General features: G+C 38.2%; 1 protein-coding gene across 1 annotated transcript in view; it reads right to left on the bottom strand.

The window, feature by feature from the left end:
• Nucleotides 1–207: 207 nt before the first annotated feature.
• Nucleotides 208–25,073, bottom strand: part of NOX3 (NADPH oxidase 3) — a 40,136-nt gene continuing 15,270 nt past the window's right edge. Inside the window, exons 7-13 of the mRNA XM_068936457.1 lie at nt 22,253–22,382; nt 19,192–19,284; nt 17,720–17,973; nt 13,853–14,015; nt 5,925–6,071; nt 2,666–2,790; nt 208–334 (exon numbers count right to left, since the gene is read on the bottom strand). Coding sequence (XP_068792558.1) covers nt 208–334; nt 2,666–2,790; nt 5,925–6,071; nt 13,853–14,015; nt 17,720–17,973; nt 19,192–19,284; nt 22,253–22,382 — 1,039 coding nt within the window. The remainder of the gene's footprint in view (nt 335–2,665; nt 2,791–5,924; nt 6,072–13,852; nt 14,016–17,719; nt 17,974–19,191; nt 19,285–22,252; nt 22,383–25,073) is intronic.

The raw sequence follows: 25,073 nt of genomic DNA, 5'->3' as shown, positions 1-25,073 counted from the left end.
TGGAGAATCAGCCCTTCAGTTCTTCAAAGGAGAGTCTGAAGATGGGGTCCAAATCTTTAATTGGCGTAGGACTGTATTTTTCCACTGAAGTCAATGCAGCTACTTCATTTTACAGCTGCTGTTATGCAGCATAATGAGTAGAGGACTGGAGAAGGTAAGGAAAAAATACAATTTGGTAGTATCTATTTTACAGCTGAGAAGTACAGCCTAGAAACTTTCTTTGTTGTAGTGAAACTGAACCCCTCTTGGATCAACTGATGAATATGAATTGCACATCTGTTGAAGGATCTTGGAGAGAGTCTTGGGTCCACAGAAGAATACTCCAATACTGTTCCTGTAATCACAATAACAGTGACATAAAAGTAGCACAGCAAACAGGAAAATGCACCTTTTGGCAGTCTCCAGCCTTGTTTACAAATTTTGAAATGGCTTTGTGAGAAATACATTTAAAAAGTCTTGTGTTACTGTCAACAAAAGATTATTGTATAACCCTTGTAATAGTTCAGTGTTTACTGTCTCTTATTACATTATTTATCTGGATTGCTATTTTGGAGGTCACATATTATTTTAAATGGTTGTTGTTAGTTTGATCCTCCTAATTTTTTTCAAGACAGAGAAATAAAGAGAAGGGCAAACAACACACTCTTTGGACTGACTTTTTTCTATGTTTTTTCTCCAGTTGAGTTAATTTTATTTTTCTAAAGAAACGCACAAAAGTCTCAGTTATTTCCGAATGTTCTATTTTTTTTTTATTTTAACACTTTTATATAGATACCTACGGACAATTTTTAAATGGCTGATTTCTTTTTTAATTTTGCCTATAGATAGTTCTCATAAAATAATAAGAGCATTTCCAATGTAACAAGCAACTGTTTTCATAAGACTGTTACAAGCAACTGGAACCCTGGTTCTTTACTGGAACATGCCTACAGGGTTAGCTTTTAAGGATGGATATACAGCACATCTTCCTTGGAAACATATGTATGCACAAACGGATACACACACTTGCTGAGCTACTGGGGAAAGCAGAATCTAGCTAAACAATGTGCAAGAGACGAGTGACAGCATGAGTTTCAAAAAGTTTGCTCCTGTAAAGGAGTGCCTGTAGATCTGATCCTGGTGCCAAAGCCATTGTCCCCGGAAGTGGTGCTCTAGTATTACTCTAATGCTCTATTACACTAGGTTCAACCTAGAGTGGTATATTCTTGCTAATCTGCAAAAAGACACTGTTGCAGCCAAGAGAAACTCCCTGGACCTAGATGCAGGGACTCAAAAGTTAGTCAGTTCATAAGAGCTGACTGTTCCTTCACACAAAAGAAACTCTCTACATCTTAAACCTTCTGTAACTCAACCCAAGAAAGAAAGTTTGGGTGTTTGTTCTTTGTCCTTCAGGATGCATTAGGAGCCCAGAAGTGTTTATTTGATGCAACGTTGCCTTTAAAAGGTTCAAACTTGACCGTTAATATGTGCATCCTGACTTAGAAGCAAATACAAATTTTTCTATAATTATAAATGTAAGTTCTACTATGTAAGTTCTACTATAAGTAGAAATACAAATTCTATTCTACAAATATAAACACAATAGATAACTATAAATACAAATTTTTCTATAACTTCAATACTGGCTTTCTAAGGAAATACCACATAGTCAGTATGGAAAGTTAATGCCCATCTTCTTCCCTGAGCATCAGAAAACCAGATTTCTCTCAGTTTTACTTAAGAAAATTAACAAAATAGTAATGTCTCAGCTATAACTTTAAAAGCTCTGTTCTTGCGATAGAGTCACTTTAAAAGGTCTTTTAAAAATCATATTTTCTACTCTTGGCCTTTCTCTATTTTTAATCTTTCGTATTTCTTGATTGTGTTCATTTTGACCTCTGTCAAGTGGTTTCTCTATTACTGTTATTTCTGCAGTTTTATGCTATTCTTGTAGCTTACTGTATTCTCTTGGATGCCACTCTTTCAGCTTTTTCTTAGTCCTTTTTCATCCTTAAAAAAAACATTTTCTTCCTTTACTTTTTGTATCTTTATCTCCCAAGTGCAAGCCTTTATTTTGTATTAACAGGTAAATGTTTGGAAATAATAAAGAGTCACAAAGAGTCTGGAATTTTCTACTGCTGAACACAAAATATTTCAAATTCTCACTTCAAAGGCCTTCAGGAACAAAGCAGCTTTTCACAGACCACTAGCAAATCCACCAAGTTCAAATGAACTGTCTTTGCCAGCAGAGAGGAACTAATAACAGAACAGCATAGTCTTGCAAGAGTAGCCAAATATGTTAGGGGAACAAACATATCCTTGACATCATAAGAAAAAAAATCACAGTTTATCTCTTTAATAACCATCTTCAAGGGAAATTAATGCTACTTTGTCCTTTGTGCAGAACAGTAATTGGATTGTGTGTTTCAATTATATCTGGACAAAGGCCAGGATATTGAAATACTTCTAAATATTAGATTTTCTTGTCCAAAAATTAGATTTTATTGGCATTCTCTTTCCGAGATTTCTTCATTAAAAGCTTCATTAAGCATAAATCTTCTTTCCACACAGCAAAAAAACTGAATTATTTTAAAAGGGTCATTTAAAAAGGTTTACCCTCCCTTCCTCCCACTGTTTATGCTGAGAGAAGAGTTACATAACAAGGTTAGAAGCTAACCTGCCTTACCTTGGATGATTTTCAGCTAGTCGCTTGAACTCAGTGTCCCAGTTTGGCCTTCCATAGAAGGTCTTCTGTCTCAAACCAGTAATTACATCCATCTTGTCATCATAATGTAGGGCTATATGAGTAGCCTAAAGGCAAATTTACAAGGTAATCATTTTAGAATCAACAATGTATATTCCAAGCAAGAGGAGAAAGCAATAATGCTATCTCTGAATGAAAGACAGAAATATTAATGAGGGAAAGAAAATGGCATAATTATCAAATGGCTGCACTCCAGCATACAGGGAGAGGGAGAGGGAGAGGTACGCTCTGAAGAGTGCATAGAATGACTAAAAGTGTAAAAAGCACTTCCAAAAATAACTTAAGCCCAGGACCTTGAAGGTGTTCAGTTGCTTAAGATGAAATGTTTGAATGGAGCTGGAATTAAACATCAGTCTTTACTGGCATTGGCCTAAATGCCTAACTCACTTTCACAGACAGATCTTAGATTCCTAAACCTCTTAGCAGCCTTTGAATATCACACCCTACATTTTCTTCACTGAAGATACTGAAGTGACAGCAAACATTTTAAGGCTGAGTTGGAGTTTAGGAAAGGGAAGAAATGCTATCATGTTTGGTGACAAATATTAGAAATGGTATGCACCTTAGGGACCCTGGGTATGTCCAGAGCATTTTTTTTTCTGCTGCTCACGGGGAAGATAATAGCACATGTACCGAGTCTTCAAGGATAAAACCCTGAGTGTTTTGTCCCTTCCCATCAAGCGGAGGGAGAAGCAAGGAGCAGATCAGCTCAGGTAGAGCACTGAATTAAATAAGCTACACAGCTCCCAGTGCCAAGAAACCAAATCCTGATTTTCATGGGCATTTACTGTCTCTCACTGATCCTCTGCTGCACCCATAACCAAGATTTCTGAATACTTTCTTGGTATGCTTAAAACCAAAACCACTCTCTCTCTTAATTGTACTGCTATTGTAGGATGAATATGCTTGTTTTCATTACAGACTATCATCATTACTATCACTGTCAAGAAATTACTGGAGGAAAACTATATTAAAAAGGGTTTTGTATTCAGGCCGTAGCATGAACTAGGCACCTCTTGCAGAAATGGTTGCCAAAATTTATATCTGTTTTCTAGGAATGCACTCTTGTGCTAATGAGTCTTCTCTGTTGCTTGACAACTCAATTATTCTGGTCAAGCACAGCTGTCACAAGAGGTCATGTTTCTAAAAGATTCTTTTTGTTAGTTTGGGCCAAAGTCGTGGAGGACTTAGAAAGAACTTGAAATTTAGTGAGTGGTGTGTGGGAAGTGGGATTTGTGAATTTTTTACGGCAAAATTGTGCCACTCCATAATGGGCTATTTCCATTCATATCAAGTGGAACTTTTTTAGGTTTGCTGTTGTCAGCCCCACATACAACTTACTGCATTACTGATGGCTAGGAATTTCAAGGGCATTACAAGGATCATAATTTCTTGGCTAAACAGAGACAGACATGTGCCATATCTGTCTATCCAGTGCCAGTAGGGAATCTATAAAGAGCTTGAGGAGTGGATTAAACATTAGGACTGAAAAGTAAAAACCCTCCCAGCAATGGGAGATGTACTAGATGTAAATTGTCCCTCCTGCTTTGGTTCAGCTTCACCTAACTACTGGTCATCTAAATAGAGAGACAGCTAGGAGAGAATGCTGGTTTTGTTGTTTGCTAAAGGAGAAGTAAAGGCAGTAAAGTTGAGCATCATCCACGTATTACTGATGTTGAAGCTCTCATTGAGAGGAGTGATGAACGGGAATTTCCTAAAGATAAGTAGGAAAGACCTGTAAGATAAGGGAGCATTGTGGATCTCTGAAGATGGTGGACCAGTTGCCAAATACAGTTCTCTGGGCTTGGTCTGAGTAGGAGAAACACCCTTTCAAAAGCAATGCTCTTCACCCGCAACCTTTTAGAAGTGGGATAACAGTATTTTGCGCTTCGGGATCTCCAGAAGCAAGGGAAGGTCCAGGGTAGGCGAGGAGGCTGCCCAACTCCAGAGATGCTTCTGCAGGCTCATAGGGGGATTTGGGGAAAAGAAGACGGCACTTTGAAAAGATATCCCAGCAAGAAGTGTAGTCTCCGTACCTTACTTCTGGACTGACATTTGTCCAAGAAGGGAGTGAGATGCTGAAAGATGATGTCAGCTTTGTATTCTGTTAGGTTCTTGAATAGCTTGTTTCAAAACAGGTATTAGATAATACCCTGTGATACTGTTAAAACAGAGTCATGGCTTGTGTAACATTGGTAAAAATGCCATATATTTCACAATGGGAATAGATTTTTCATTTCAAAGGAGGTCTTTACACACTCCCTTAGATACTAGTTGTAGAAAAAGTGTGAATACAGTTTTATGCACATATCTCATTACCTGACATAAACCCTAAGGAAAGCAGAAAGAAACAATATTTTTTGGCAGGGGAGGCAGGAAGGGAAAAACTATATGACATTTTCTATTTTCTATCTCTACTAGGCAGTCCTTTCATTCAATAGAAACAGCAGAAAATAAAACACTAGAGCAAGGAGTTTCCTATGAGAGTTTTTCTGGTAGTTACCTAGCTCTGGTTGCAGTGTGCTCTGACTGATCAGTTGAAAAAAAGAGAAAGAAAATCAACTCATTTGGGTCTAGATAAAGACTAAAGAAGTTGAATGCAATCTACGCAGACTAACAATTATGTGCCTTGAGGTGGGGTGACCCAGTGAAATTATAAGATGTTAATTTTAAAGCCAAGCAGTGAAAATACCTTTTTAAACAACGTGAATTTGTCCATAAAATTCATTGCCATAATGTTCTGAGTGCGGCAGGGTTCAAAATATACTGGACATATATATGAACAATAAAAGTTATAATAAATATTAAGAGTAAATAAAGCCAATGCTTTTTATGCAGCTCTCTATATTTCAAAGCAAAATGCCAGGATCTACTTAAAGAAAGATATGTAGACAAAATGTCCTTTCACAAACCTCTGAAAGACCTTCTGTACTTTCCTCTAAAACATCTGGTAATCAGCACTGCCCAGAACAAGATAGAGGAGTAGAAGGATCACTGGCTTGATCTATCTGTTCCTATTTTCCTGAATATGAGATGGAAACAGGCAGCCTGGTCTCTTTATATTTACAGTTCTTTGTCTCTCTGCTTCATCCATCATTCATTCAACTGTTGCTGCTCCATATGTTACCATACCAGAAAAGCAAGGTACATTAACTCGGTCTCGTAAGAGCTTCATTATTACCTGACTTTCATCCCAGCCGGTAAGAAATATATGATAACTTAGGAAATCCTTTTTCCCTTTTTCAGCCATTTTTGTTTCCAAAAAGGATAGAAGATGAGCAAACCACTCAAATGCTGATGGGTCTCGAGCAATCCAGTAAAAATAAACCTGTCAGATAAAAGTGGAGAGATTTAAAAAGAAGAAAACTTTCAATAAAACTTCCTAATGACTGAGTGAAATCATCAACCGCATAGTGTGCTACTCTTCTCCACTGTAAACTTAACATAATCACATGTCATTTTGGTGATGTAAGGTTTCTATCTTTAAAAAAAATTCTTTTTGTGCTTAAATATTGAGTGACTACATTGTTATTTTAATAAAGATAGGCAAAGTACAAGTTTCCCATCTCCCTCTGCCAGTGCATCTCAACTTTAATTTATAATACCTAATCCTGCATTTCTTGATTACTCTTTGAAATTTTGATATGATTTTCAGTTACATTGAAAAGGGAATTTCAGTTTCATCTAGCACTGCAGTAAGGAATAGTATTTTCTCAAGACCTTATGCCACAGGATAACATTTGATGTGGTCAGAAGGTATGTTTATGTTCTTCAGCTGAAATGCCAAATATAACACAAGTCACAGGATGTCCCTAGCTCTTTTTAAATTTCTTGTTAAAATTAGAGCATGTAATTTCTAAAGAAACATGAAACTATAATTTTAAAGCTGCCAAAGAGGAAAAATCAACCCCTATGCCATGAGTTGGTATTCTCATGGTTAAAAACCTCCTCTTTATGAAAAAAGTGCACTGTATTTCTCATCCAGATTTCTCTAGCTTCGTCTTCCATCTGCTGGATCTTGTTTTACTGTTGCCTGTTGGATTGGAGAGGCCATTATTAAAGCTTTGTTTCCCAGGTAGAAATTAGGGGCTGGGCTCAAGTCATCCTATAATCCTCTCTATGGAAAACCAAACATTCCTGGAATCTGTCACTGTAAGGCACATTTTCCATCCTTTAATCATTTTTGTGGCTTTTCTCCGAATCTTCCTCATCTGTTGCACAGATACTCGTAAACAGTGTGTTTGTTAAAAAAAGCTAATTTCTTGGGATCTTGGCATAGGGTAATGCTTACATAGGGAATCAGATCTTTTAAATGAGTTGGTTGGTCGCTCTCCGTATGGTGATGGAAGTCTTTATTGCAAGAGTCAGTTCAGTGGCCTCTTCAGTGGGATCAAGTGAGGCTCCCCAACACCCCTGTTCTGCCCAGAGGTTCTGGGACCTCTGTGACCACTTCAGCACATGAATAATCTACTGCGACTGATTATCTTAACTACATACAGAGTATCTTCTAACTACTTAACTATGTACAAAAGACTGTCCTGTGTGACCACTTCTGCAGAAACAGAACTGATCATTTACATGCATCGTATCTATGCACGAGTTGATTAATTTTGCAACCAGAACTGCCTGTGGAGTCTCTGGATTGGCCAGATTACCCACCCAGCATCTTAATTAACACACTGGAACATGCTGTTAGCCTAGGCAGAACAGCAGCTGCCTTGAAGAATCTTCAGGATAGTCTGAAGTTCCCACCTTGAAACCTCCTCCACCAATTAGTCAAATGCTTTGCTGTGAAGATGGCTAGGAGTTCAGTCAATCACTAGGTTTTGAGCCAGTCCACTGTCTCAAACCAGTCCGTCTGTGTAGAGGACTAGATAATGAGCTCCTGGACCACCTAGGGAAGGAATGTCTACAATGCAGTGCTTGTTTACTCAGGCACAACCCTGATACCCAGCTGCACCAAAATTATACCTATAAGACAAATCTGATTTCCTTTCTTGTAACTTACATACCTCACAAACATGGGGGAAGCCTAAAACTACACCATATCAGATTAAAAAGGAATGACATGAAGGACTACATATAAACCTATACCTAGTAGACAGTTGGAGCATTTTTTATCGTGACTCTGCTTTTTTATTTTGTTACAAAATTCCTTAATTTTTCTCCAACTCATTTCTATTTGTGCTCACTGGGCTACTTGTCTTCCATTATACCTCAATATCAAAAGCAATGTGGAAGGTTTGACCCCAAGGCAATCCTTCTGGGAGCTCTGGTGATTTGGAATTTGAAGCCATTTCCCATAGGATTAGTGAGAAGAAGATGCATATTAAACAACTCAAAAGTGAAAAATCAGAGAAGATAGACACCAGGAAGCTATAAGGAAATTTCCAGAAGATTTAATATACTAGGTGGCCAGACTTTCGGTAAGATGATAGAAGAAAAATTTGATAACATCATGCTTCACTGGAGATTTGGTGAAAAAGACTAACAGCAATGTGAGATGTTTCTTAGATCTGAATGTACTGTAAGGGACCATCTGTGGTTTCTACTAGAAATACCAATGAGGTATCATCGTAGGAAATAGAAATATAAAATTCTGGGTGGAGAAGGGTATTTTTACAGGCCAGGAATAGGAGTATCTGCAGAACTTTAATGCCAACCATATTGGCTTTGTTTTTTCCCTACTCTGTTCCAACGTTTCGTCTTAAGTATAATCTCATCTCTTCACGGGGGGTTGCTGCTGATTTTCACTGGCATAGGTTATGAGGAAAAGCAGTCCTACTGACTTTATAGCCTTTCATTTTTGTAACAAACAATAGCATTATTCTAAATTACCTGAATTATATAAGAATTACAGCCTTAATCTTTATGTAGCTTTTGTATCTGAATTCTGAAGTCCTTGCTTGCCCCAGATCCTCAGCGCCTTGAAAATCCGGCCACACAGCGCTGTCAGTCTGCATTACACTGTGGCTGTTGATTTGCAGTGAGAAATTTCTTCCCTCAACCGCTATTTGATCATCTTATTTCTCGAGCCTTTTCAGCAGTTCATTTTATGGAAGTGTATATTTAGTACATGTGTGTGAAGAAGAGGCATGTGCTCCTAAATGAATAATGAGTAGTGCTAAGGGTAGCAACTGGGAGCATGTGGGCAGGTTTAGGAGCCAAGCACATTCAGGGAAGGAAGAAGAAAAGCCAGATGATGAGCTGTGGCAAAATGGGTCTTGTAAATGGGGATGAGAATATCAGGGTATGGTGCTTGAAGGAGTAGTTTTAGCCAACTGATTCCAGACCTAGCTGTCATAATAACAGCCAGTCCAACCAAATCAGGTCAAAACTGCCTCTGGCACAGTTCTCTCGAGAAAGGATATATCTTTCCAAAGCCACAGAAATTGCTTAAGCTCATCTCTGGTGAAATTCTGCTGAAGCTATACCTAGTACACTGCCTGTAATTTTCACATGTTAGAAGTGGAGAGCATCTGGTAGTGAATAAAGACTGTAATTACAAGAGGTATTTTTGGCCATGATTATAGTCTTGAAGAGAAAGAAAAAAGCTAGTGAAGAAGGCTGGCCTATGGGGAAGAAGTATCCTCTTGCCTTAGACCAAGGAGGACTTCCAGTATAATATGTTAAAATAAATGCTGTTTATGGAGGACTTTTCCTTGCTCTCTGCTGAGTACCCATAGCATAGCACAACAGATGACATATATAATTAAAATACAATAAACATACAATAAGATTCATCCTTATTAACACTGTAGAATAAAGCTAGCATCAGTACATTTCTATAATTAAACAATCACTCTGAATCCTATATTTTTTCTTGTAAGCCTCATACTATTAACTGACTGTGCAATTATTTAGGACCTTAAAAATCTGTTTTAGATTTATGTTTCATTAGTCTCCACCCACCCTACCTCCACCAGCTACAGTCATCAGCTTGATGGCTTGCCCAAGTAAACTCTCTTAAATTTTCCAAGTGCTTTTTTTGCAAATTGAGTTAGATGCAGTATTGCTATTAATCAGATCTGTAATGCAGGGTTTTGAGTAGTCGCTTATTTCTGTACTACTCCACTCCCTTGCGGTGCGTGCATATTTATCATCTGTTTTCCCCCATCCTGAATTTTGTACAGCAGACAAGAGCAAGAGCTCTGATGCATCTTTCCTGTAAGGTGGAAGAAAATATTTTGTAAATCAACTTCATATAGAAAGTCATTAATAATTATCAGTTGATGACCAACCATCCATTTCCGCCCCCTCCCTGGAGACATCAGCGGAGCTCTGCCTCTGAGCAAAGCCAGCTCTTCAGTAGAGAGGTGTAAAAGGTGATGAACAGGGAGGAACCTTCATCACTGGCTCTTGCTGCTCCTCCTTGGACATAAAGCTGCTTCCTGCTACCCTCTTACACTACAGCTGGGCACCTCCCTGCAAAACCCCAGTCCTACGAGCTCCTAAATATACCACACCGCCCATGGGTTGAAGGGTACCAAAAAAAGTCAGAGACCCAGAGACCTGCCTTGACTTGAACGGTCCACTGAGTCAGTACAGCGAATTCACAGCAGTGCCTGTAGCCATGGGCAAGCTGGGAAGTGGGACTTAGCAGTCTAAACAACAAGGCATTAATTTAGAGCTATGGTGACAGCAGGCAGCCTTTCATATAAATGCAGGACAAGGTTCAAATTCACACCCTGAATGTGTAGCAAGAGGCTGACACTATTCTGCCTTGATATTGTTTTCTAGGAGGTACTCTCAGGAGATTGGGTAGGCTGGCAAGACCAGCCAGTCAACCCTGTCGAGGCAAAAGCTGCTTTTCAAAGACAACTCGGAAATACAATTACATATGACAGCAGAAAGAGCCCAGAGTTTTTAAGTTTTCAGACAGAAATATTTCACTGAAAAGCCTGTGGGATAGTGTGCAACTCAAAGTAGAACATTAGCTCTGGTAGGAAATGGTCAGGTTGAAAGCAAATAAGAGGGCATTCTTGCTTTCCACACAATATGTAGGTGAACTTTAGAAATTATTGCCACAATATGCTGTGGTTGTCAAAGGTCTACATGGATTCAAAAAGCCATTAGATAAATTCATGGAAGAAAAATTTACTAAGGGTTATTGAACACAAAGATACAGCTCTTGTATCAAGACATTACTGAACTGCAGGTTGCTCAAAGGCGAGAAAGTATTCACCAAAGAAATATCAGTATATGATTTTCAGTCTGTATACTTTTCCCTAGGCATTCATGAACAGCCACTGTTGGAGATAAGATATTGAGCCAGATGGATCCTTGGTAAGACACAGTACAACCATTCTTAAGTCCTTATGTAGGGTAAAAGAGAAAGTAGATGTTTGCAAATAGCATCTGATGGATCAGTACAATTTCATCAATTTCAACAGCAATTGCTCTGAAAAATGAGACCCACTAATCTGAGAAGAAGATCAGTTTATGCATAGCTGAAGCCAGTAGGAACAGTCCAGCCATGACTAGTAGTAGCTCCCTTCCTCATCTCAAAAAATGATAGGGAAATGAAGGCTCTAAGGCTAGTTAATTGTGAAGACTCAATTAGATAAATGTGTACTCCTTTTGATTTGCTGCATTTTTTAAATTATACAGCTGCAGACATTATGGAAGCTATGAGTATTTATATCTCAACCGTATGTGGGCAACGCTAAGAAATATTAGTTCAATAAGCGTAATGATAGCTGTACTCAAATCAAAACGAAGTTGTTAAAAAAAGAAAAACCTCTTATTTATTTCCTTAATAGACATTTCTATGGTACTCATCATGGCAGAAAGAGAGTGCTGAATGCTTTGAGGAAGATTAAATTATTTGTAATTATATCGCAAGTGGAAGCTTTTAACCAATGGGAAAAAAAGTGCAGCGCTACCCTGAGATTAATCGCTCTCACTAAAACGACTGCTAAATTTTTAAAATAAGGCTGTGAACTTCCCCAGCACCATTCATGCAAGATTTCAAAATATTTTACAAATACTGATGAAGTTTAGCCTCGTAACACCTGTGAAAAATAAGCATCAGTATTCCTGCTGCACCAATAAAGAAGCCAAGATATAGATAAAGAATAAATAGAAATCATTATATATTTGTATTTCACAGGAATTCAGAGAGAATGAACTCTTTACAGCAAAAAACTGTGGTGGGATGCACCATGCATTTAGCTCTGTAGGCACACCTACCCAGGATTCTCCCTAATCTGTAGATGAACACCCTGAGGTAATCTGTACTCGCAATACATGGTTAAATTCAGCTTGTTTTCCCCTTAAGATAACAACAACAATGATAATAGTAACAATTTTACATGCATACATATATAATATACAGAATATACATATATAACATATATACATATATGTCACTCTCCTTCCAGTGGAAAAAAACCCTTCTAGTACAATGGGAATGTTTGCGAGTATACTTCTTTTCACATCTACTACATAATTTCGTTGTTATTTTGCTCCCTTCCCAATGCTTTCTCTGCCTCAAAGATCCCCCCTGGCAATTTGAACCTCTCCTCAACTTCTCAGTTACTAAAATCCCAGATGCCTTTTCAGTGGCAGCTTGTCATTAAGATGCTTATTTTAACACTCTTTCATTTATAAAGATCGGCCCTTTGGTCCTCCAATCAGCTCCATATGCACTGACCCTCTCAGAGATCTGTCCACTCAAATGCGATTTCAACGTCTGTCCTTAAATGTGAAATGTTGAATGGTTCCCAGTTCAGCTTTTACATTGGAAAATGAGCTAAAATAAGCTGTAGGGTCCACGAGCTACTGCTTGCCACTATGGACAGAGAAAAGAACATTTAACTCTCATTTTTTTCCCATTACCTTCTTATCCCTCTCTGTACCTCACTATTATCTCTTCTTCACCTATCCTCATCCAGTGCTGCTTCATGTATGTTTAGCAAAAAACATATAACAGGTTAGCAAATCAACAGTATGTTAACTTAATAGGTACCATCCTTGCCTTATAGCCCCCAATATATTTTTTCAATTAATTAATTAAAGTTGTTCACAGGCAGTAATATGCATCTCGTATAAATATATGCATATATATATATAATATGTATATACAAACACATACATGCATACACACATCTCATCCCACGTTTAAAAGCCCTTTTTGTATTCCTTCTATGCTGGCTAATATCCTTCTGATTTTCCAAGATGACAAAAGCAGCTAATAGTTGCTGAACGCACCAACCTAAATCTGGACACTCAGCCCAAAGGCCCTCATGAAACCTGCAGCTGGACAAGGAGCATATTCTGCCCTTCAGGACTGTCTGAGATGAACTTACAGGATTTTTCTGTAGGAAAGAGGACAAATTTCTAGCTCTCTACCTACCTACCCGCATACTTACCTACCTATCTATCTATTTCCAAGAGGCGTTTCCTATTTGTTTCCAATTACTACTGAAAAACTGATTCCGTAGCTTTTACCAAAAGTAGTTCAGTTGAAGCTACCTTCTTCCATCTGGAAATGAGAGTGGATTCAGGAGACCCCACCATGCAACAGCAACTGAAACAGCTGGAAAGCAGAAAGGAGGTAAAAAAAAGCTGCAGTACGGAAAAATAGTTGAGGGTACAGACAGGCAAGTCAGGGTTTGCTGCTATAACAAGGCCGGCCGTTCTCTCTCCTTAGAGCCCCTTGGCTCTGCCTCCTTCTAGGGCAGCTCTGGGACTTGCTTGATTATCTGGTAGCAGGTTCTGCTCCGTGCACCAGCAGAAATGGATCAACCGAAATTTGTCTGGATTAGTAAGCCAGGTTGGCTTTTTGGAGGGTCAGACAAGAGCAGAACCAGGAAAGGAGAGGTGTGGTAAAAGGAAGGAAAGAGAGAGGACTTGTGCAAATGCACTTGCAAACGGGGGAGTGGAAGAGGTTATTCACACCACCTCACTCAAGGTACCAGCCTTATGTGCCTAAGTGCCTAAAGGAGGAAGCTAGTTTTTCCGTTTTTCAGTGCCTTGCGAGTGACTGCTTCTGGGAGAGAGTTAGAGCACTCAAGTGAGTCTCTAGCTCTGAATCACCTCTTCAACTCAGACAAAATAAGCTCATTTGTGGAACTTTTTAACAGAGGGATAAACTTTTCCACCTACCTTCTGCAGTGTCAGTACTATGCTAGGATTGCAGCATTTGTACCAAATGGATTTTAGAATAGAGGCAAATGGTGTAACTCCTATTCCTGCTGCAATGCATACGCTCACTCGATAGTGAAAAACATCTGTAGTTGCAGCTCCATATGGTCCATCCACAGCCAATCTACAGCAGCAAGACATTTAGTCAAGTCACCAACATATCAAAGGGATGTAAAAGTTAAAGTCAGTTGGGCAATGTTTTTAAAAACTGGTCTTCTGTTGAATGTGTTAAAATAAAAGAGAGAAAGACATGTCTAAGCTAGCACCTGAATTACACATACAAATGTGTTTAATTTTCAGAGGGTGTCATTTAATAGCAAAGCAACTGTTTTTCCTGAAATAAGAGAACAAGAGCACCCATGTGCTTTTGGGGCCTGGCCATCTATTTAAGCATGCAATTGCAATTTTCTGGCTTTCTGGAATGTGATTAGTCATATAAATGCATGTCCAAATTTAGCTGTGGAATTTGCATATTTAATTATGAATTACTGAAAAGCATCCTGTTTTTAGGGCTTTATTTTCTATGCTGTATATATCAAAGCCGAGAGGAATAGATTATATTAATCATTTTGAAAAGTTCTCTATGTGTATACAAGTAATAAAAGAGAAAGCAAGAAAGAAGTCATCATATACAAGGAAACTACTATTTTCTCAGCTCTTTCAGAGAAACCAGAATTTGAGAAATATATTTTTGGCAATGGTATTGTACCTAGTAACTGGCATGAAGGGGAGATTTGTGAGCAGAACCACTTATTTATGTTACTTACTCCTATAAACAGCATTGTGCAGTCTGAAACATTCATTTTGGTCAAAATTAGAGATCAAAGAGAGTATTAAATAATCAGATACATTCTTCTAGAAACATGGAATGTAAATACACACTATACTTCAGAGTGCTCTGTCTGATCTATCTTTAAATAAAGTCAGTGACAGAGCTTCCATCCCCTTCTCTGGAAGATTGTTTCACAATCTAACACCCATTTTCAGGAAAAACGAGTTTCAGCTTTCCTGTTGCCTTGTGCTCATTATTGCATGAATCATCTTAAAAATTCAACTTAAATAGTACAAACAAATGTGCAGACATACGAAAGTAAAGTGCTTTAACAAGAAAAGAAAAGGGAATCACCAAACAATGGTACACACAAATATAGGGATGCAATGTATCTGAAACCCTACTGTTGCTCTCAAGTATACCTCATGTCTTAGCGTTTTCCCTTTCATCTGTACTTGTCACAAGGTTTGTTTTTATTTCAATGTTTCAGATGGTCTGTAAGTGCAATATGAAACAGCTACTCAAGGATAACTTTTGAAGATTTGGCCTCGGATATAAACAAGATATATGGTTATTCAGATTATTGCCTAATCCTGTACTTTCTGAACATTCGAAACTTCCTGTAAAACAGGGTTAATTTAAGAAGTGAAAGGCAAAGCTTTTCATCAGATATCTGGACGTTGCACAGACATAAGAGTATAAGTATAATATATATATGCGTGTGTGTATGTCTACGTAAAGTGCCTAAGAACTGCTTTCAGGTAAGCTTTCTACATAGTTCAATGTGAGCTTGGTAGCGATTCTGATTATCGTTAACAGATTGAGAAAAATTGATCTGGAAGGAATTTCAAGAGATTCTTGAATCTATCTCCATGCTACGAGACAGGATCAGTTTTATCTAAATCATTCTTTACAGATATTTGCCTAGTCAGTCTGCTCCTAAATCCTCAGGTGGCAGAGATTTCATAATCTGTTTGAACACCTTGCTGTTCCCGTAGCTAGAAAGCTTAGACTAATACAAAGACTCAGAGGAGCAGGGAGGAGAAAGAGGGAAAAGAAAACCAACCTATACAACCCATTCATTTGATCTAGAGCATGGAGGAAGGTAGGAAGATAGTAAACAAAGTGACAAAAAAAAAATTACCTCTGCATATGCTAAGAAAGTACTGGAAAACAGGGATGTAAAATGTTTCTAACTATGGTTTGAAATGTCCACATTCTTTATGTCTATCTACCCAATTTCGTTAGAAAGAAGTATTGTACGTCTGGGGAAGGCACGAAAATAATTTAGTTTGAAAAAGTAACGTAAGAGGATTTTTTTGTTATTTTTGAAGCTTAACCATCCTGATCAGCAGGAATTTGTGGTACTCCTGACCCTAAGAGGAGTAAGATTCTGGAACAATGTGCTAAAATGGTAATAATGTGAGCCAAAAAACCCTAAGAAACATAGGATGGCATTTTATGATTTCTACAGTAATAGTCTGTTCTATGGTCTTATCTCTCAATTTAACCAGAAATCACAGCTAACAGTCTTTTCTGCCTATATAAATGTATGCATATTTTATTTTAGTCCTCCTTTATTAATTACAACATACATATTTTAGTTTTAGAACCTTGCCTTACAATTAAGTTGCTAAATGTCTTCTGTCTTCTGCTCAGTTTTCGCTATATGTTATTTTTTAATATAGTCACTGGTCTGGTCATTATTTTTAGATATTGGTACCTATGAAAAGCTTTTTGCTTTATTGCTAGCTTAACTATTGAAATATTCTTTTTAATATATTTCAAGAATGCAACCAACTGAATGACGGCATTAGGCACCCTAACAAGATTAAAAAGAAGGGTCTTCATACGTGACAGCACCGTTAATTTCAACCCTATATTGTGGCCAGCAACATTTGATAACATTTTTCTCTTTCTCATTCTTTACACTGACTGTCAATCATTTCAGACCATTTCTGTCCCAGTTCTGCTGAAATGGCATACTTCTCATTCCAGCTGCATTTAACAAAGGCACAGCTTTCATTTCTAATTCTTATTAACTGATATAACGCAAGATCTGGACCAGGCTTTCTTCTCTGCCCCCACATTCTAGTATGCCTGTGTAGCTTGATGGCATCTATAAGCTTTTTAGGGGAATGTTCTTTAGCATCCAGGTCCCATTAAATTATATAAATGTAGTTAAACAAGTGCCCTTTGCTGCTCCACTTTACTAGAGCTCCCTCATCAAAACTAATTTTCTAGGGGGAAAAATAGCCCCTTCGGGCCTGGGCCCTACATACTCCACTGGAATTCAAATTATCCTGTGCCAGGTTGTTTTCTTTTCCTAGTATTTCCACTACAGCAGCAAATAGCTAAATGGTTTGAATTTATTACATATATGGCCAGATATTTAGCTAGCGTAAGGCAAGGTGGTTCCATTAATTTCAGTAGAGCCCTGCTGACTTGTACCAATGAAGAATCAACTTGTTTGCACCTGTTTGCCAAAGACACAGAATTTGAGCGCTGATACCCTTTGTAAATTGGAACAGATTTTGGATGCCAGTAACAGAGTTGAGAGAGACTGCTGGAAAAAAAGTAAAGTTCCGACAGAAGTTTCTGGGGCCACAGAATATCTAAGGGAAAAACTGGACATTTGGATAGCAGGTGATGGGTGCCATCAGGAGAACATAAGTATACAGACAAATAGCTAGCAGATAGCTTCTAATGTCATTTTAATTTAATTCAGAAATACCCACCTATCGAAAGGTGTATCTACAGATAGAGATGATGCAAATAAAGATGATACCTATATAGATAGATATAGATATAAGCACAGATGAACTTTAAATCTTGGATTCGTCATCAGGTCTTCCTGCTAGCCATTGGCCTAAGTTCATGACCATATTTGCTTATAGCTCTTTAGCAAAATGACGTAATTTATGGATCCAGGACTGTGATCTAATACTGTGTCACACAGAATACACATAACATTAATTAAAATGTTAAAAAAATATTAAAATTTATTTTACAATGTAAAAATTAACATTTTGAAATGTACTGTTTATTATTCAAACCTTGGTAACATCCACAGTTCCTTGAAAGCTTTTTCCTCTGCTCCAAAGGCCTTGAAGAGGGCTGCAGTCCAGTCCCCAGCTACTCTTATGTGAACACTGAAGAATTCTTCCTCAGGAGCTGAAGTGAGTGTGAAAGGATGCCACTCCAGCTGTGAGACAGATGAGCACTGTAGAAAGATATATTGACCAGGTTCCATTTTAAAGCCACTTTTCTTCATATGAAGCTCAAGGACTCCAGAGGAATGCATCACCACCTAAACAATAATAAAAGGGCCTATTTAAAAATAGGGCCTATAAAAAAAGCCCTAAACGATAAAAAAGGGCCTATTAAAAAGGTAACTGTTTGTTTCCATTCAGTTACAGAAGACTTAATGGTCATTTCTACTTGATTTCTACCAAAAGTTAATAACAATTGGGATGTCTAATAATTTTAAAAAGTGTTGTAGATAATGATCTGTACTATATGTCGTAGTGCTGTTGCTACCCAACAGCTTGAGAGCACTTACAGTGTGTAACATTTGACAACTTGCATTATGAATATAAGAAGCAGAGTACAGGCTGTAACAAATCAAAACTTTGGCAACTCTCTATCTTAGTAGAGCCTGTGCAAAAGTACTCTTTAATTGGCTGGAGTGATTTTTCCAGTTTTACTCTCAAGTAACGCAATTGACTTATATGGGGTTATTGTTGATTTTGGAGGAAGAATCAAGCCCAGTGAATTCAGTTCTAATACGCTTTTATTAAGAGCTCATCTCAGGTAAGCAGCCAGTTCTGTACATGTCACACCTACTATTCTGAGATTCTCAGATCACAGCCACTTTGTGAAATCAGCAGCAAGATTTATCCAGCATGCTTTTTCCCTCATAGAAGATAAGCTTGATTCTAATTGACGGCTTGATTTGTGTAGACTGGGCTGCTTCAATAGCAGCACTCCTGATTCATTCTGCTCTGTGTTGAATAGGCTCGAAGTGCATAAAAATATTTATAGCCAGGATAAATTGTCACAGTTGTAATATTAATATTAATATTACATGATATTAATGAAGCTTTGACCATTTGCCCTAATTGATAATACATCCCCTAATCTCCTTGGAAGATTCTAGATTTGAAAGCAAAAACTATATCCTACTAAAGCTGATGGTTTCTGTGCCATTTACTGCAGTAGCGTGTGGGTTTCACTTCAGAAAAAAGAGATATTCTCTGACCAGGGAATGTGTTATGGTGGTAGAGTCTCATAAGTCTGGTACTTTGTCAATCAAGTTTGTTCCCGTATGGAATTTGCTTATAAATTTGCTACTGGAATAAATGCAAAACACAAAGTCAGTACTTGGTTGAAACCGTGGTACTCAAGGAAGAGCTGCTGAAACTAGAAGTAAAAAAGAGGATCATAATATAGGGAAATTATCAATAAAAAATAAAAAAAAATTGTCATTCAGTTCTTTTTAGGCAGTTCTGCAAGCTACATTGCATACCTTAGTAATGACCACTTCCTGTCGAAATCTCCAAAATCTAATGATTCTTTCACAGATATACAACACCACAGGACTTAAAATCCACTTCCAAGCCTGTAGAAAGTTGCATGTTAAAAACTCATAAATTTATCTTAATTTCTACAAAAATATTTTGCGTTTCTGGCATAAAACAGCACTTAGCCTAAAAGAGGATGATTTGAATTCTCTTCTGTGATTTTTGGTCCACCTTTCTCACAACAGTATTTCTTGTGCTATGGTAACAATTCTGGCTTTCTCTTGGAACAGACATATGGGAATCTTTCACAGACACACTCCAAAAGCAGTGCTAATAACCATCTGTATTCTGGCCAAGAACCAGCCTTAAAAATCTATTCCTACTAACAGGCAAAAAGATTAATTTAGGGGTTATATATAGACGTCATTGGACATGAGGAAGTATAGCTGCATACATTTATACAATATTACCCATGCCCTTACTGTTTTGTTTCTCTTTAGAGTCTAAAATATTTCAGAAGGGTCAAATGGTAGCAGCTCTCATTGCAAGCTGTGAGTTTTCTGATGCTGCATGAAAAAACATTAAGTCCCAAATATTCAATTAGAGGAATGGGATATATTTCCATTTAATCCATTAGTCTGCTCTGTATCAGTAAATGTGTTTTGTTGATCTAGGATACTAAGGTGACCATACTTTAAGTATTGTAGATGATTACTGTACTTACACTTGCTGATCATATGTACTAATCACTGTAACAATCAAAGATACTTGGCTATTCAAGTATACTAGCTGACGATGTTAGTCTATTGTACTATGGTAGCTCAGATGCTTAGATGTAATTCAGTCTTCAGGATTAAAAAGATATGGTTTTATTTCCAGACTATAGAAGATATGATTTTATTTCCAGACTAACTACATGCTTAGATTATTTGAGCTAACTGAAGTCTCCAAAATCATGTGATTTTTAAAATCTCCAAAGAGTAACTTTACTTGCTGAAATATTGACTTTGCTCTGCAAGCTGGGTAACACAGGTTACAAAGTATCTTTTATTAGAGGCAAGCCATAAAATTATGTGACTTCCTTAGAAAGTGCTAAGAGGATGGAGTGGCAATTTCCCAAGGTTAAGTCTTGAAAATTAAATTAAAAAAAATGCATGATTTAATAATGGGAAGAAGCCAGCATAAGCCAGAAGATTCTGAGTTAAAGCAGAAAGTCAACTCATCCGTTGTCCCTAAATACTACAGGTGTCTCTGCACAGTGGGTAATCTCACATATCTTGAATACATTAGCATATATCAAGCCACAGTAATGATGAAACCTGTTTTTCCTCTCTTCTATTTGTTCTACCTGTAAATAAAAGCACATGACAGGAATGTTAAGAATGCAGGCTATCCTATGAGATAGGAGCTCAGTCCAGGTTTTAAATGTGTTGTTACTCCAGCACAGCAGAGCATTCAATCTGAAATGTCTTTTGGTTGGTTTAGGACAACAGGGCATCAACCAGAAAGGGTGGGCTGCTAAGCAACACAGCTCCTGACCGGTTTTTTAGGGCATCTGTATTGTCATCCAACTGGCGATTTTCTCCTTAATGAGGATGAGGCGATGGGGCAGCGACAGCTCAGGAGAGAACGCGAGAACACAAGTCCAGATGCCCTGGGTATGACTGAAGTGTTCACCATCCCCAGTGGGAACCAGATCAGGCTTCCACGGGCTGAAATAATGGAGCAGGGAGCAGGTGTGCTGTTACTGAGAGATGGGCTTGGTTGCATTACCCTCCTCCAGGAGCAGGGCCAGTTTGGTGTCCCCCAACGCGGTCACAGCTGTGCACAAGGTTGTTCCCTCAGTCACGTCTTCATCAGGCCTTGTGGGTGCTGCAGAAGTCTCATCATGGATTTTTATCATCTGAATAAATTTTTGCTAACCGAAGTGTCTATCAGGTATCAGAGCACAGTGCACTACCCATCCAGCAAAACACCATTCCTATAAATGATCTATATGTCATATGGTGATATCACAATTCATTTAATGTGACTTTGCTAGTATGGCCTTGGGTATGCAGGTAAGTGTGGCAAACTAGGTTTAACACAGAGAAGTGGAAGTTCTCTCAAGTTAGCTTTATAATAATGAATGTCAAAACATGCTGCTGGAAGCAAGTTTGTGTCTGTATTCACAGTGCGTAGTCATGTATTGATTTTGATGGTGACATTGTAGCTGAAACTTTTAGAGAGGCATTCACTTTCTCATTAATATGCAGGTTGGATAGTGGCTAACAATAGTTTAGTTTAAGAAAAATCTATGTCAGCCATTAAAAAAGCTGCAAGATACAGAATGCTAATTATTCTCCTTTAAGATTTCTTTTGGTGTTTTTTCTCTTTTTGGAAGGAATAACAAAAACTTGCATATGAGCAAGCTAAATCTTTAGTTGCAAATGTTAAATGATTTTGTTTAGATGCTAGACATCTGACATACTGTACAAGTCTGCTATTTAATTACCCCCTGTGGATTTGCAATCTTGTTGCAGCAAAACCACCCTTCCGTGGGACATTTTTCTTGCCTTTCTCCTTTCCGTTCCATAATTCTCAGTTTCAAATTCTCTCCTTTTTACCTAACTTAAGATCTCAAGGCTGGATCATATGAAGTCTGTGCCCCAAAGCAAGGGCATAATTTTATCTCCGACTTACTCTCCCTTGGTATTTAGAATATCCATATTAAAGCATTATTAGTTATAATAATAAAAATAATTTGCATCCCTAGATCTTCTGCTCCATTATATTTTCTGTATCTCTACCCTTATAAAATTTTCACCTGGAGACTATATTTGTGCAACAAATACATCAAGGAAATTGGTGATACCAAATCATAAAAAATAAGTGTACACAACAGATTTAAATAGAGAGGGACCACTTCTGAAATCCATACCCTTGAATGTGAGTTTTGCCTAACCAAAAGATCTTCCAGAAATAATAATTATTGATAACACCAAAATTTTACATAGCACACTAAGACATTTGGCCTCTTTAAGGAAGAACATTAAGTTAGGAACAGAAGACAAACATCACTCTTACCACAGGTTTGTTGCCTGAAAACTGCGGCAGGGGACACTGAGTAGCTTTCTCCCATTCCAAATGGTGATCTTTACAGTAAGTGACATTGTGAAGCAGCAGACTCTGAGGTGTTTGACCTCGGACAAGCTGACTTAAAACAAAAATGTTCATCACTGATATGCTTCTTTACAATATTTCTAAGTATCTGTAGGTTTTGTACTACTACTTAAATGCAGATATGCATTCAGCTGAACTTTCAAAAGTTGGGTCTTTCAAGCCTGTTCTGCTCTCTTGTTCATATCATATTTCCTTTAGGTTTGCCATGATTCCCCTATCAAGTGAAGGAGGTATGTCGTAGTATTGGTGTATGCAAGTGCAGCTGAAGACAGAGAGTCCTTGCACAGAACACGTACATTTGGCTGTTTGTAGCAAAATGTGAATGTAAGTTCTTTGGAGCAGATGCTTTGACTTCTTTTATATATAAGACTCTGGTATTGTTTAGAAAAATTATAGAACTTAATAGTGACAGACCTTCTCTTTCCTTTGCTGCTTTCTAAATGCATTTGTGAAAGCTGGAAATAAAGTCGGAGGACTGTAAACACACTGAGATGTGTGCTTTCTAAATATATTCACTTCTAGCTTCTTTACTTCAGAAAATGTTAACGATGTGAGTTTTTCCAAACACATCAATTCTGACCGATCAGTTTAAATGGGCTTCAGCTGGTGTTGATTATGGGTAGAAAAGGAAGATTTTTATAGGAAATCCTGTCTGTTTCATATTGTTTCTCTTTATTATCCCTTCCATGCTTACTTTGGCTCTACAACTTTAGCCTGTCTTGCACACTTGTGTTGTGAGAGAGTAGAGGATAAGAACTGCCTTCTTTTATGGGGCTGTGTCATGAACTGCCACATCCTAGATAGAAAAAGGGCCAGGCTCCAGTGAGCAGTTGCTTTTGATCAGTCACCTGGGAGGGAGGAAATGATGAGAAGTGGATGAAACCTTGATTTTTGACACTCCTTTTTGTAAGTGGTACTGGCAGAGATGTGTCAGGGCAGCAGGGGGCTATTCTGTTGCAGTGTACCTCCAACCTGGAGCAACTATCATACTTGTTTAATGCTATTGATATCAGTGTTAAATAAATGTCCCCTTTTCAGGAAACCAATTGCTGAGGAGTGCCGATCAGTTAGCTATGTAGATGGGCCTCCCAAAGCTGAAGGTTTAAAGGGTTTATTATAGTTGTTTGAAAACATGTGAAAGAGGAAGACAGGCCTTTCTAGTCAGGCCAGGATACAGTTTACAGCATTTGTTTGCAGCTGTGCCTTGGAAACTTGGGAATAATTAACTGGGACAATTTCAGGCACGCTCAAAGCCAAACTAAATGTGACAACTCTCAAATCACAAGGGAAGAGGTGAGAAAAGTAACACACCACAAAACATTGTACAAGCCTGTTTTCTGCCCTGTGGTGGGCAGGGAGGGAACATGCACCTCGAGGGAACAGACACGCACACTCTGCTGTTGGCTAAGAAGTTCCTGTGCATCAGAGAAGACCTGTCTGTATGTACTTTAGAGGTGGGCAATACCATCTGAATGTTTTACAAAACAGACACAAAAAAAGCACGTTACGATAACATGAAGTGACTCTATCCATAGACTTAAAAAGCATTAGGAAAACTTGAAGCTATGTGTAGTCTAGGTAGTAAACAGGAGAAGATCTGTAGAGCAAAGCACTTTCTGCTGCGGGCTTTGCATTGCATACTTTCAGGGGGTTACTTTGGACTAGGTCTAGTTTGGTCCCATGAGCCGAACACTTGTTAGTACATGGACCATATGGATGGAAGCATTCCTGGAGACTAATCTTTCGGTATAGTTTCATCCAAAAGCAATCCAGGTCATGCACTCCAAGACTGCTCCCTAGTGTGAACAAAAGCATATTGAGGGGGACCAGGAGATGTGCTTCAAAACTGTACTCCTTATATAAATTAAATGATAATATAAATGTACTGAAAGAGATTCATAATAATCCACTATAATTATCTATATAATCTACTATAATCTACTAATCGAAATAATGCTACTATAAATGACAATGGGAAAAGGAGGGAAGCGAACAACAGAAGGGAAAGAGAAGATGTTGCCACAGCTGGAAACAGAAGATAAAATCCATCAACAGGTGCCTCCTTGCTCTCACACTGAATAGGCAGGAGGTTTATTGGCCCCCGAGCCTCTTAAGCACATTCCCCAAATCTGCTGTCCCTCAGTGTGAGAACCAGGAGCCCTGTACCAATAGGACAGACCTTCCTCTTGTGATGAATAATAGGGAGAGAATCAGTGACCTGGCACTCCTCGCCCCAAAAGCCACTTGATTAGGCTAATGCTGAACTTGAGATGTTTGCTATTACAGTTATTTAGACCCAGAGAATGGACATGGTTCACAATACAGTGCCCACCGCTACTCCATACTGCTTTCTTATGGTGAGGAAATTTAGGGTTCTTTTCCCCATAGCAAAAGAGGGACAAAAACCACTTTACTTTTATGGATACACAGGAAAACATCCACAGAGGCATTCACCACTGAGTAGCTGACATGTTGAAAGCTCTCATGGCTCACTGGGTCTTCTTTGTGTGTCCATCCTCTTGTAAAATGCCTTACAAGTATTTTACAAGCAAAAGGTGTGAGCAAAAGTTCTCTCTCTTATTAATTTGAACCCACAATGGTTTGATTCCTAATCTGGAATGGCCCCAGTTCCCGGTAATGGGAGTTGATTCATTCATTCTGATCTATTGATAAGATGCAAATTGTAAGAAGGGTGGATGGTAGAGTGTTTGAAAGAACCAAAACA

Source organism: Struthio camelus, chromosome 3 (genome assembly GCF_040807025.1).
Source record: "Struthio camelus isolate bStrCam1 chromosome 3, bStrCam1.hap1, whole genome shotgun sequence".
NCBI classification, from domain to species: Eukaryota; Metazoa; Chordata; class Aves; order Struthioniformes; family Struthionidae; genus Struthio; species Struthio camelus.
This window is presented reverse-complemented; position numbering and strand designations above follow the sequence as displayed.